A 14,615-nucleotide genomic window follows, 5' to 3' on the forward strand; every position below is an offset into this window, starting at 1 on the left:
AACAGCAATTGATTTTCTCTTTGTGGCCTATTGATGTGTAACACACACACATACACAAACATATATGTACTGGCTTCTCACCTCCACCACCACTGGTTAATATCTCTGTGTTCTGAGAATTGTACAGTATAAAGCTATGTTTACAAATGAGGAAAGAGGAAGATTTACATATGTGATTTTAAAAGCAGAATTTATATGACAACCTACACATTTATATTATGTGTTATAGATAGAACATTCAGAATCCGTGTTGAGAAGCAAATTTCAGTTTAGTCAGCCCAGTGGGTTTAGCAGTTTAAAATATATTTCAAAGAAAGTAGAAATCAGTCTGACCTGATGACATCAACCTCGGATCTCCTCTGTTTTTGTTCCCTCTCGGGTACTACATGCCAGGTGAAGACCAGTCTCCAGTCAAACCCACCAATCTGTGGCTCTCCAGGATTTCCCAAATATTCAAAAGTGTTCCAGTCAATCACATCGATCACAGGGCAGACAACAGCTGATGGCTCTTCTTTAATTCTAAGTAAGTTAATAAAGAAATAATATTTGCATGATGTTCACAGAAGCAAGAAATATCAAACAACATTACGGAAGCACACTAGAGTACGTATGTTTATAAGTTAATATTTTCCATTGTGCGGCAGGAAGCTTTTATAACTTTTTAAAATAAAAAATAAGTAAACATAAGCTAGCTCAATTTCCATGAAACCTCTTGAATCTATCCCCTTCCTGTACCTATTTTGCCTTCTGGTCCAACTTCTGTTTGATGGATGAATGTAAACAGGTTTGTAAAACAGTTGAGAACATACAGCCCACTGGTGGCATGAGGATTTATGGAAGGGGGTGAAGGAATACTAAGGATTTTTGTCTAAAAAGACAAAGCAGGAGTGTTCGTCCTTTATCTTCCTCACCCCATCCTCTTTATTCTTTTGCCCAGCTGCTCTAAGAATTAACACCAAAGCACAACTAAGCATCTCCTGCCCCTACCTACTGCGTGCAGAGTTCCCACATAGCATCTCAAGCAAAAGAGAACATTCACAAGAAGAGAAAAAGGCCCACCTGCTATTTGTCTTCTGACATCCATGGCTCACTCTGAAGTTCCAACATTAACCATCATTCCTAAACTACTGCAAGTATCTTGAAACCTACTGAAGGATCTTGCTCCACAATCCGAGAACCTGGCTTTAGTCTAATGCAATGCGACTGCCTCAATGCCAGGAAGTATATATTTGGGGAAGGGATGTAGCTGAAGTGGAAGGGCATACCTCAGAAGAAGCACACCTGCTTTGCTTGCAAAAAGGTCTCACATTCAATCCTCAGCCTCTCCAGGTAGGGCTGGGAATGTCCCTTGCCTGAAACTCTGAACAGTTGCTGCCAGTCTCTGTAGACAATACAAAGCTAGATGGAGCAATAGTTGGACTCAGTATAGGGCAGCTTCCTATATAAGTCACATAAGCAGTAAGCTTGAATAATTAGGGAACTATCCATTAGTTTAGACCAGGCACCCCCAAACTCGGCCTGCTAGATGTTTTGGGACTACAATTCCCACTATCCCTGACCACTGGTCCTGCTAGCTAGGGATGGTGGGAGTTGTAGTCCCAAAACATCTGGAGGGCTGAGTTTGGGGGTGCCTGGTTTAGAAAAAGTATGCAGCAACTGCAGGTGAGGCTCGACAACTGACATTTAACAACTGTACTCTGCGATAGGGAAAATTAGCACAAGTGTTCTAATTAACAGCTAGAGACTTTTTAGAGTTTAGTCACCACCAGAGAGCTGGAAAACAACCTCTTTTGTCCCTTTCCTCCCCATTAACAACATCCCATGAGAAATGAGAAAACAATCCATGGTGGTTTTAGAGACAAAAATGGTTTGATTCCGTGCCAAACCATACTAGGTTCAACTGAACAGAACAAATCTGCATCATAATGTACATATATTTACTTTGCCAATGTAAAGTTGTTATACAGTGGTACCTCAGGTTACATACGCTTCAGGTTACATACGCTTCAGGTTACAGACTCCACTAACCCAGAAATAGTGCTTCAGGTTAAGAACTTTGCTTCAGGATGAGAACAGAAATCGTGTTTCGGCGGTGCAGCAGCAGCAGGAGGCCCCATTAGCTAAAGTGGTGCTTCAGGTTAAGAACAGTTTCAGGTTAAGTACGGAACCTCCGGAACGAATTAAGTACTTAACCTGAGGTACCACTGTATTAATAGTCAGGATTTTTCCTCTTTGTAGTTGAGGTAATATTTAGCAACTTAAACATACAAACAACAAAAAAAAAGGGGGGGAAGCTTATCTAACTGCTTCACAGCGTCTTTTTACTAAGTCTTTTGGTAATCTTCAAAGTAAGTGATGGTAGCATAAGGAAAAAAGGCATGGCGAAACAGATACAAAGGCAAAGCTGAAGCACAACAGAACCACCACCACGACACACACACACACACACACACACACACACACACACACACAGAGCACAAGCAAACTCAATTTACTCACTCTCCAGTCCCAGGAGCTTCAAGAGTTCAGTGACCAGTCTTTCCTGACTGGGTCTGTCAGTGAGATGGCCACAATCCAGGCAGATAGGCAAAGTGCAGGCTGGTTGCCAGACAGCCAAAGAAGAGAAAGGAGATGAAGTCAGAGAAGACGAGGAAAGGAGAGCAAGAGAAACTGAATAGCAGGAGTGGGTTACTTACAGATATTAAAGCCAAGTGGTCAACAGATGAAAACCTGCACCAACACATGCTTTACCCCTACCCTACTGGCCACCTGAAAGCAACAACCATGATGAGCCGTAGTGTGCACTGTGATGCCATAAGTCGGGGAGAGAGTTGGCACAATTGTTTCAATTTATGCAATGTTAATGTACCTAGCTATGTCCCTGTTACCCATTTCTAATTTTTAATTGCCACTTGAGTCATATCAGGTCATTTGCAAGAGAAAACGGCACGTCCTGAACTCCTGCAATAGTGCAGTCAATTCACTTATAAACAAGGTTTGCAATGGTGGAAGAGCAGCAGCTTGAGGACAGGATAGTAAAAACTATGACTGGGCCAAAATATATAATAGCATAGTTAATATTATGCAGGAATACCCTACGGCAGCAGTTTGCACCACTGCTGGTTAGTTATGGAGGCTGCTACAGCTGAGACCACATGAGGCACCTAACAATATTTTTAAGTGAAAATAAGAGATCAAGAAACATGTGAATCATTGCTAAGACTACATAGAGTGTATATACAATAAACAGAACGCAGTAAAAAATGAGGGAAATTATTCATTTTCGGTCTAAAGCTTGCCCCACACTGCCATCTGGTGGATTAACCACACTGTTAAAATTCATAAGCATGCCTTTGGTTACTTCAAAAGAACTGAATAAATGTGGCAATATAGGCCTCTATAACCTAATAGTTCAAATTATTAAATAAAGACAAAGCATTAGTTTTCCCTTCAAAATGTTTCCTGTTAAATATTAATTACATTCCAAGCATTATTACATGTTGTTTTTCACATCTCCATATTGTTTTTGGTGTTTAGGCAAGCGTTGTGCCTAAAATTTCACTTCCCTGAATTATTTTTAGAGGTCTCGTTTTTTTGTTCTTTCATTCACAATGCAGAACCACAACCTCTGACAGCGGGGTTTGTGCTCATTTGTGGGTTTCCTTGCATTTTGGTGTTAAGAATAGTCTTAAGTCTCATACCACAAGTATGCTTTTAATGTATGTGGGAGAGGGGTTGCCAGTAAGTTATTATGGCTTAATGCTTGATGGTATTCAGTGCTTGTATAATGCATTTATGACACCGCAAAATACGTAAGGGCCCAGTTTGCATGTATCACTAGGCAAAACTGTGACTAAGAGAGACACGGCAAAAGCTGTGTTTGCTCTGCTCCTCCTCTGGTCTTGCTGCTGCTGCACTGCCCAGAACTAAGCACTGTTTGGCTTAGTGTTACATCAAAACCTGGACTCATGGTTTGTCTTGCTCCAGACAAACTGCAAGTTGTAGCCAAAGTTCACTTAATGCTTGCCACTCATGGTCTGGCTATGGAAGACACCACATAGCAGCAGAGTGGAAAATGAGTGATCTGGGCGTGATTTCTTGCTATGAGCACTTGCATGTTTGCTTTTTCATGCTTCACCACATTTTGGCTTACTGTAATGTGCAAACTGGACCACGTGTATTTTGTGTTGGTTGTCAGAAACACATTACACAGCACAGTGCACCACCAAGCATTTTCTTCCCCTGCCATTCTCATTGCTTTATACCGCTAGAAAAATCCCACAACATCTCCATCTTGCAAGAATGTGAAAGTAACTCACATCATCATCATCATCATCAGTCAGTCAGTCTCAGCAGCATCATTTCAATATAAGCAAAATGTATTTTGAAAAAAGGAGGGCATACCAATAAACAACCTTTTTATCTACAAATGTAAACACTATCAATCTAAAGCCAGCCCTGACTCACTACTGCTACAAAAACTGAGATTATTGAGGAGGCCAGAGACCATCTTGGCTGACTCTTGCTGCAGACCCAGGTCATGCACATTCCTGCTTGGAGGACTGGCAGCAACAGCAGCAGGTATGTTCTATGTTTAAGATAATATTTTATTCTTTTGCTAATTATGCTGTTTTAAATCTATATATTTGTCTTTCTTTAGTAATGTTTTCTTTTGAAGTCTTTAAGGTAATATTTTAGTTTTCTGTTAATTATGTTGCTTTGAAATTATACTTTATAGTCGACTTTATTCTATAATAGTAAAGCAGCTACATGAATCTCAGTAAAGTACTGGAGGTTTACACATTATTTACGTTGGTTCTAACCAACACATATTTGTTGAAATTATAATGTCTTAAATCATTTTTAAAGTACTATTTGGATTCATCTAAAATAGCAGGTAGAAGAACAGAAAATATAGAATGTGAGGCAAATACTCTGGCTCTGGTTGCCACTGCTGAGAAACAAAATGAAAATCAAATGCCACTCACTTTTTTAATGCATACAGAAAGTATTTGACTGAACATTACCTTTCTAATAATGGTTCAAGCCATTCTTCATGGCACTCACAGTGGCAATCAAGAAAGGTCAGAACATCCCCTTTTGCTATAGAAGCTCCCAGCAGTCTTGCTCGAACCAATCCTTCTCTCTTGTTTGCCCGGATAAGCCGTACCTTGCGCAAGTTAGCCACATAGTTTTCCAAATTCTCCTTTAAGTGCTCTGTAAAAAAGAGATGAATGAACTGCTGTCGTACAAAGCAACTGCTAGCAAAACAGCTTTTCATCAAAACATATACAGCAATTCAGTGTTGAAATCCATTTTCAGTTCACCAAAAAGTGAGCTATGATGAACCTCCCTTGGGAGGGTGTTCCAGATTTGTGATGCCACAACCAAAAATACCTACCTTGCATGTTCCTTTGCCCCACCTCTGAAAGCAGAGCAGCGCAGTGCCCAAGATGCTGACCTGAACATATTCCAACTTGATGTCAATCAGGGTTTCTGAATGGCCTGTACTCGTTAAAGACGGCCTGTACTCATTAAAACCTGCCTGGTTTTTGAGATCATCATTGGAAGTCTGGCTCTGGGTGTTCCCACTTCTAAGATTATGTGGGTGGTCATCCAAGATTGGGTTTTCTTGATACAAGTACCTTAGTTAATCAACCCACTCTCCTTATCTGCTCATCTGACATTAAATTTGAGGACTTTGAGGTCCTCTTTTCACTGAGACGGCCCACCCATGAGGCAATGTGAGGCAACAGAAGATCTGGCCTCCAAGGAATGTATCGCCCACTACTGCTGCTAAAGTGGCAGCGATGGCTGCAGTGTGCTCCATAGAGACTGCACCTGCCACCTCCTTTGCGCCCCCACCAATGCCACATCTACAGCCAGCTCTTGATGGAAATGAGGCGCTGTCAGTCTCCTCCCAACCTTGTTCTCAATGTAGATCTTTATTTTCCCCTTGTTCCCTATGTAGATCTTCCTTCCTCCCCTTGTTCCCAATTTAGATCTTCATTTACCCCTTCTTCCCTGGCTGGGGGAGGTGGCGCCACTTTGCAGTTCACCTCAGGCGTCAAAATGTATTGGGCAGGCCCTGCCTTTTCATGGTAATTTACAGGTTTAAAGATCTGTATTGGTCTTAAAAGGTTTTTCAATAGTCTATTACCTTTGAAGACTGCTATTACATTTACTATTTTATTGTTTCAATTACAGTGGTACCTTGGGTTAAGAACTTAATTCGTTCTGGAGGCCTGTTCTTAACCTGAAACTGTTCTTAACCTGAAGCACCACTTTAGCTAATGGGGCCTCCTCCTCCTGCTGCTGCTGCACTTCCGCTGCACGATTTCTGTTCTCATCCTGAAGCAAAGTTCTTAACCCGAGGTAATATTTCTGGGTTAGCGGAGTCTGTAACCTGAAGCATATGCAACCTGAAGCGTATGTAACCCGAGGTACCACTGTATTTTATTGTTGTAGATTTAAAATACGTTGTAATCCACATTGGGGGATTAAAATGAAAAATCAAGATAAAATAGTTTACTACATATACAAAACACTTCAGTTGTTTTTCAGATATGGTCCTCAAAATGGTTCTGAACTATTGTGTGCCTCCCTTTCAGTGTCTCTGTTATCACCCATATGCTTACATCTCTCTTTGTGATCTCCTCATACAGGACATGGAAGATAACATTACGTTATTAATCTTTTTAAGATGAGGAATGACTGTATCTGTGTAAACTACCCAGGGACTTTAAATTCTCTTTATTGAGGTTTTCTCCCCTTCTCCTTTAATTTGTCTATTTTATAAATAAGGTTTGTATTTTGGTGAAGCACTGATAAGGGTGAAGGCAGGGTAAAAATATTTTTAAATACAGTATAATAAATCAGTATCTAAGAAAGGTACTACTCAAACTACATATTAGGGATGGCATTCAACAAAGTTTGACTCAGAGGAGATACAGTGAAATTAATGAACATGACTAAGTTATGCCAATTAATTTCAGTGAGTCTACTTTAAGTAAACTTTAGTTGAAATATCACCTTAAGAGTTAGATTATACATATATTTTGAGAACATTGCTATTCTGAGAGTGGAATAAATATCAGACTAACAAAAGACTCAGGTGTGCACAATCACTATTACCCTGTTTTGGTCATAGAAGAGTACAAGCCAAATATTCTAGGCTAAGAAAACATTAACTGATTAGGTTTCCACACATCAAAATACATATCGAATAGAGTTGTAAGGAGTGATGTTTTTTCTTCAAATGAAATGTGGGCTAAAATCTATACAGCAGAAATATCCCATTCTGCAGAGACTCCTATTCAAAATCTGACATCCCTTTTGCTTTGTTCCACTTTTAGATTTATTAAATAGTATGCAGAAGAGCCAAGCAAATGTCTTAAAATTCAGTGTTACCATTCCCATTTTATTTGGCACGATCATTTTAGTTATTCTAGCTATAATTTTACATCTACAAGTCTTGGTTTTATATAACAGTAGATAGACTCCCATCAGCTGTAAATTTTACAGTAGCGTTTTGTGCATTGATTCATTAATCTCATTCTTCCTTATTACTGCAAAATTGAGATTGCTGGGTCTTTGGTTACTTTATTTCAGCAGACAGGATAGACTTTGCCTGATATCACATAACTATCCAGTAGCCATCTGGAGAGGGTACCTGGATGTATCTATTTGATACACTTGCATAGCAAGGAGCTCAGAGCAGCATTTTAGCCTCAAACCCACTCTGTTGAGTAAGCTAGGATGAGAGGTAAGTAATTTAACCAAGCATCACACAAGCCATTTGTAAAATGAGTACAGCTGCCGCTTGAACCAGCATGACTGAACTGCAGCTTGCCTACCTATGTGCATCAGGCCCTGCCTACTAGGTTCCCCTCAGCCTGTGCAATATTCCATCGCTTGGTAAACCATTCCCAAAAATTATTAGTCAAGTCTCCACATCCCGTGGTGGCTCGCATGTCCGCCAAGATTTTAAGAGAGGTGGGAAATAAACAACATTGTGGTATACCGACGAGATAATCACACTACGATTACCGAGAAGTAATTTTCAGTATAGAGCAAACATTACAATACAGGCCACTGACAACGCATCTCTATGCAAGCCAGTTTCAGTCTATGTTGCTCCTTGGAAATACTTCCTGCCAAGTTGCACTCTTACACCAATTATATCCTAAAAGGACTACGCTTGCCTCCAAGTGTAGTAGCTACTAAATGCCCTATTCATTTCATAGAAAATCCTGTGCCAGCAGGGGGCTTTGTGGAGACACGGCTTACCTTTATCACTGTAATCATCTACAAGGATGACTTCTTCCAGAAGGATGTCAGGAGAAGTCTCAAGAACACTATGAACTGTTCTGAGAAGTGTTGACCAAGCCTCATTATAAAAAGCTATTATAACAGAAGTCTTTGGAAGGTTATAATAATCATACTTCTTTTCTCTGCATCTGTAAGAAAAGCATACATTTTAATTGAAAAATCAGATACATAATTAAGCAATACTCTGCCCAACAATTTATGCAGAAGTGAGGTGTGCAGAGTAGGACCTGCAGCAAGGAAGTAATTTCTCCTAGATTTTCATCTTGCAGTTTCAAAAAGCGTATCAACTCCATTAGGAATAACATCCAGTTTGTGATACGCTCCGTACTACATTAACTATATTAAGGAATTCAATGCTACTTCCAAGCACACATCAGAATGTATATCCAAGTGTCAATACCACCTATTCATGATGTACTATTTGCAAATACCATCTCACTCCCAATTCTGTTGCTACTACAGTAATTGCATGTAAATATCTTTTCTAAAACAACAATTAGAGTTGGATCAGTGAGACCTTATTTTTAATATCTGCAGAGTTAACCATATAGGTTTATTATTATTAAATGTTAAGCATATTTTCACAGAATGCAGTAACTGTTCAGATTCACACGTGTTTTTCATTTGAGCTTCATTTTCCTTTATTCAAGCGGTTCAAATATCAGCTTTGAAAATCTGTGATATTCAATTAACTATACCAATGAATAGATTAAAACCTTACAACAAATTACTGAGGCAATTGCCACCCACTCTTCTATCTCCCTCGTTTACCAAACTGGGAGAATGCCAGGCACAGGGACTTACCTACAGAGCCAAAGGCAATTAAAGTAGAAGTCATTATGTTGTCACCATGTCAAGAGCTTGACCTGAAGTATCCAACATGGTGACCTCCAGGTATTGTTGGACTCCAACTTCCATCAAACCCAGACAGCATGCCAATGGTAAGGAATGATAGGTGTTGTAGTCCAGCAACATTGGGAGGCCATCCAGTTGGCTACCCAGATCTACTGTCTGTCTTCATTCTGCTATGAAGAAACTACCTGATTGAGGTTCTGTAGGACATTAGACATGAATGCTTCAGAAGACTTCCCTTCCTTGCCCCACCAAGGTTAATCACAGCCAGCTCATATAAAATTCACTTGCTCAATTTTCTGGTTACTAGGAAATATATTTCATCAGATCATTCACTAATACCTCTCTCCTACCCAAAGGTGTCCCCATTTTGCTCACTAATGCTCCTGCTGCTCCCTTCAAGAGCCAAATCAAATTATTGTTTTTGCGGTGCAAATTTCATCATGCTGATAACTTTCACGTGCTGCAGCAGTCTTGAGAAAGTTCCCTAACACAGTGAAATTGCATGATACTCAAACCAATTTATGAGAAGTTATTAGTAGCTAATAGTCAGGTGTATAACCAGAAACTGAGCTTCACCTGTGTAGTGGAAATATATACACCATTCAGTTACGCTACACTCACAGACATTGCAACGTCAGCAATTTACAATCTCTCTAGTCCAGGAAGTAAAGTGTAGTATTTTTTTCTTCTTCTTATGAGCAATCTTGTTAGAATCTTTTGTAAATAAGACTTCAGTTTCCTCTAACAAGCAGAAATGAACATGATAAGGCAGCTATTGGCAATATCCATGTGTACTGTACAGGGCACTTTATTGTACAGGTTGTGGTGGCAAGAATGAAAGGGTTATGAACAGCTAGCATGGAACTACATCCGGCTTAAGTCAGCTGAGGGTGCCTCGCTTGGAAAATTTCCAGGAAGAAAATATTGTCAAAGGCTACCACTGTGTCTGATGGAGAACAGGCAGCAATAAAAAGAAATCAACCATCTGTGTGCTCTTAAGCATGGGACTGCAGCCTCAGCGATAAGTTTGGTTAACTATACATATAGGACTGGGTTCAAAGAAAGTGCTCAACTGAGTAATTATCATGGCCGAAATATCTTAACATGATATCAAACTTCCAAATATGGTGGAATATAGCTGTGTGAACTCACATCCTTTTGGATAATTATTGGGGAGGCAGCAGGATGATGGTGAGAGATGGGACTCCTTGAGAAAATATAGGAAACGGGTTGGGCAGCAGCGGAACTGGAAGCAGCAATGATTTTGAGAAACTACAAACATTCTCACCAACTTACAAACATCTTCATTTAGGACATAATTTTCAAGTGGAGATGCTCTCAACGAGGTGACCCTTTACATTAAAGCTAACTTGGCACAGGTCCCATTCACTGCTTCTGGCGTGGAGTTTGCTGGTTGCATTAACTTCCAGCCACAGGTACCACATACCATGACTTTTGTACATAGGTAGGCATTATATATTGAATTATCCAATTAATTAAGGATTGGGTTTTCATATGCATTCTAGCTTATGGTTACCAGATTTTTTTCAATGAATCCGGGGACACTTTTGTTTTGTTGAAGCTGAGTAGCAACAGAGAGTCAGTAGTGGGGATGGTGAGGCAAGAGACCCTGGGCTCAAGCACACGTGCATATCGTATAAAGGTGCAAAGCTCTTCCTTCGCACCCTATGAAACATAAATGCACAGAGTTTTAAAAAAACTGGGCAAAGGCGTGCCGTGCGCCCGTGACTCCCAAGCCTCCCCCAATCTCCACCCTCTTCCCCCTTTGTTTTGACTGATCGGAGGAGGCTTGGGAGTTGCGGGCGGGCGGCCATTGCCCAGTTTTTTAAAAACTGTGCATTTATGTTTCACAGGGTGTGAAAGAAGGGCTTTGCACCTTGCCCGGCAGAGAAACCGAGCACCTTGCGCCCCTCATGGACAATGGCCACCCGCCCACAACTCCCGAGCCTTCCTTGATCTGTCAAAACAAAGGAGGAAGGGGGCAGGAGATCTGTACCGCCAGACGTCCCCGGTTCTCCTTCGGCAGTGGCGGCAGCAGCGAGCAGCTCCTGAAGCCAGCCAGAGCCAACTGCACTACCAGGCTGGCTCCGGGCTGCTCAGGCTGCCGCTGCCACGTTTCCCAGGGACAGATTTGCAAATCCGGGGACTGTCCCCAGGAACCAGGGACGGCTGGTAACCCTATTCTAACTATTTATGCCACAAGTGACTTGTTTTTTTATGTATGAAAACACAGGCTCTGAAAGTATGGGACAAACTCTTCCAGGGCACCTAGGATGAGGCAGTGCACTGTTCCAGGAAGTGAACAGGTGAATGTAAGGTAAAGGTAAAGGGACCCCTGACCATTAGGTCCAGTCGTGACCGACTCTGGGGTTGCGGTGCTCATCTCGCTTTATTGGCCGAGGGAGCCGGCGTACAGCTTCCAGGTCATGTGGCTGGACTAAGCCGCTTCTGGCGAACCAGAGCAGCACACGGAAACGCCGTTTACCTTCCCGCTGGAGCGGTACCTATTTATCTACTTGCACTTTGACATGCTTTCGAACTGCTAGGTTGGCAGGAGCTGGGACCGAGCAACGGGAGCTTACCCCGTTGCGGGGGTTTGAACTGCCGACCTTCTTATCGGCAAGTCCTAGGCTCTGTGGTTTAACTCACAGCGCCACCCGCATCCCTTCAGGTGAATGTAGATGGATTAAATACCCACAGACAGAAGTCTTTCAATGAAGCAACCTTGTATCTGGTGGGTGACAGCTCCCCCACTGCACCATGATCTCATTCTGACTTGAGCAGGCACTGAAAGAAAGGCCACGAGTCCCCCCCCCTCCAAATGTTGTGTCTCTGTTTTCAGAGCAGATCATAGTTTCCTGCTCTGTTCCTCTTCTGACATAGTATTTACAGTAACACGCCAATATTTGCACACAACTGTATGGAAAGATTGCCATATGTTCACCTGTAAGGCGGGGGATGAGTTGCAGTAGGCAGGCCAAGTTTAAGGAGGGGAGATTTTAAAATGTCAGAGAAAAACACAGGCATGATACCCAGTTACGACTGGAGAGTATAGCTGGGCCCCTATGAATCTGCTACTGAAAGCAAACCTTCTCTCCTAGGCACTCATGTACACTAAACAGTACAATCTTACTTTGCCAACACTACCCCAGACAGGCAGTAGCTCATATAATCCACTCTGAATGGGTTTTACTCAGTGCTGCTTCTTTTTTTTAATAGAAAAAGATGTGAAGTTGTTACAGTAAGTGCTGCACTTTTAACATTACAGTGGTTCCTCGGGTTAAGAACTTAATTCGTTCTGGAGGTCTGTTCTTAACCTGAAACTGTTCTTAACCTGAGGTACCATTTTAGCTAATGGGGCCTCCCGCTGCCACTGCGCGATTTCTGTTCTCATCCTGAAGCAAAGTTCTTAACCTGAGGTACTATTTCCGGGTTAGCGGAGTCTGTAACCTGAAGCGTCTGTAACCTGAAGCGTCTGTAACCCAAGGTATGGGTAAAATGGGGGACGGGGGGAATTAATAACTTTAAAAATCATTGCAAACTGTTAAAATCGTTAGTTGGATTGTAATAACACTTGAAGTCTAATGGTGAAATTTGGATACAGTGAAGATGCAAAAGATTTGGATAATTAACAAGAGACCCACAAAGGGGAGGAGGGGGAAATCCAGGAGAACCTTTGGGTCTTGTTTTTATGGTGCATGTTGAAAATCTGTTTGTTAAATTTTAATTTGAAAACCAAATAAATAAATAATTTTAGTGCTGGTACTGAGTACCCTTGAGTACCCCCAGGGGGAAAGAGCACTGGTTTAAATCTTGTCTGGAGCTCACCTCCCACACACACACACACATATCTGTGCTCTAAGTAAGGTGGCCATTTCAGGTACCTGAGGAAGCAGACTCTCCAGTGCAATCACGGAATTGCAGAGTTGGGTGGGGCCCCTGAGGGTCATCTAGCCCAACCCCGGGCAATGCAGAAATCTCAGCTAGATCGTATATTGACAGACAGCCATCCAGGCTTTCCCCTGCCCCCCCCCTGCCTCGACTCCCCTGTTTCCTTCGGGCAGCGCCCGTCCCTTTGCCGCCCTCCCTCCGCCTCACTCACTGGAGGTGGCGGCGCTCCGGCAGGCGGCGGTGCAGCGAGATGCGGTCGCTGAGGTAGATGTTGATCTGGTGTCTCCGGATGCTCTCCTCCTGGAGCCGCTGCTCGGCAGCGCTCAGCTCCAGGCGCACGGGCCGGCCCAGCTCGCCCAGCTCCGCTTCCCTGCCCAGCGGAGGCTTGTCGTACACGGGCCTACGCAGGAGCCGCCGGGCGAGCTCGGCAGCCTGCTGCGAGGGCAGCGCGACTCCGCCGGCCTCGCCCAGCTCCGAGTCCGGCAGGCCGCGTTGCCACAGCAACAGCCAGCCCAGCGCCCCCGTCGCCGCCACCAGCAGGGCCGCCGCCGCCAAAGCCAGAGGCCCTCCCGCTCGGGACACCCGCGACCGCCGGACCCGCCGCATCTCTGCAGCGCCGCCGCCCGAAGCCGGCGCTGGCCTCGCTTGAGGAGCGCGGGGCGGGACCCGAGGAGGAAGGGCCGCCCCGCCGCCGCCGGGCCCGGAGCGAGGAAGCGGCCTTCTTTGCAGGATGAGGCGGCGCTGAGGGAAGGAGCAGCCGAGGTGCCTCCGAGGCCGCGCGGCTCCTCGCCTCGGAAGTTTGACAGCTCGCCACAGAAAAACCAAACACAAAACACGCAACAAAACAAGAAAAACGAACCAGACTTCTTCGCCTATTCGTTTATTTAATTTTTATACGGCCCTTCATCTCAGGGCAGTCTGCGACAGAAAAAATAATAATACATGAGACATAATAAAAACGCAACCAAAAACTCCCCACCCCACCCCACCCACAAACACATTTAAAAAGCCAGGTTGTCAGTCGGCCTGGTTGAAGAGAAAGGTTTTTTGGACAGGTGACTAAAGACTTGCAACAAAGGCCTCAGTTTGATTCCTCAGGGAAAGCATTGCACAAGCAGGGAGCCACTGCAGAAAAGCTCCTGCTGCCCTTTGCACCTTTGTCAAAGATGAGGCAACCTGAGGGTTGTGGAATGATAATTTTGGGGGGTAGTGGGGCATGCATGTGAATAGTTTTCAGCACAACCTGGAAAAGTGAGGTGAAACCCCACTATTTTCAACAGGGCCTGTTTCCTGACCAAGTGTGTCTGCAATCCTATGTGCCCCTTGTTAAGTTGTGGGTGAACATATCACCCGACACAGCAATTCTTCAAACAACTCTTGTTTATTCACAGGCCAGAACAGAACTAAACTGAAGGGTTCAGCCAGCCTGCTTATATAGAGCTCCACTACAACGCAACAGTAACCATTTTCTGCAACTATCCAATCACTGAACGTCACTTTCGATCCCTTATTTGCAT

At 43.3% G+C, this 14,615-nt stretch overlaps 1 protein-coding gene across 1 annotated transcript in view; it reads right to left on the reverse strand.

Annotated features, from left to right (window-relative positions):
- The window catches only part of GALNT12 (polypeptide N-acetylgalactosaminyltransferase 12), a 33,017-nt gene extending 18,949 nt beyond the window's left edge, over window positions 1-14,068 (reverse strand). Inside the window, exons 1-4 of the mRNA XM_083624689.1 lie at window positions 13,310-14,068; window positions 8,290-8,459; window positions 5,028-5,217; window positions 334-519 (exon numbers count right to left, since the gene is read on the reverse strand). Coding sequence (XP_083480815.1) covers window positions 334-519; window positions 5,028-5,217; window positions 8,290-8,459; window positions 13,310-13,704 — 941 coding nt within the window. The 5' untranslated portion in view covers window positions 13,705-14,068. The remainder of the gene's footprint in view (window positions 1-333; window positions 520-5,027; window positions 5,218-8,289; window positions 8,460-13,309) is intronic.
- Between the last annotated feature and the right edge of the window lie 547 nt (window positions 14,069-14,615).

Source organism: Podarcis filfolensis, assembly GCF_964270895.1.
Source record: "Podarcis filfolensis genome assembly, chromosome: 7".
Lineage (NCBI taxonomy): Eukaryota > Metazoa > Chordata > Lepidosauria > Squamata > Lacertidae > Podarcis > Podarcis filfolensis.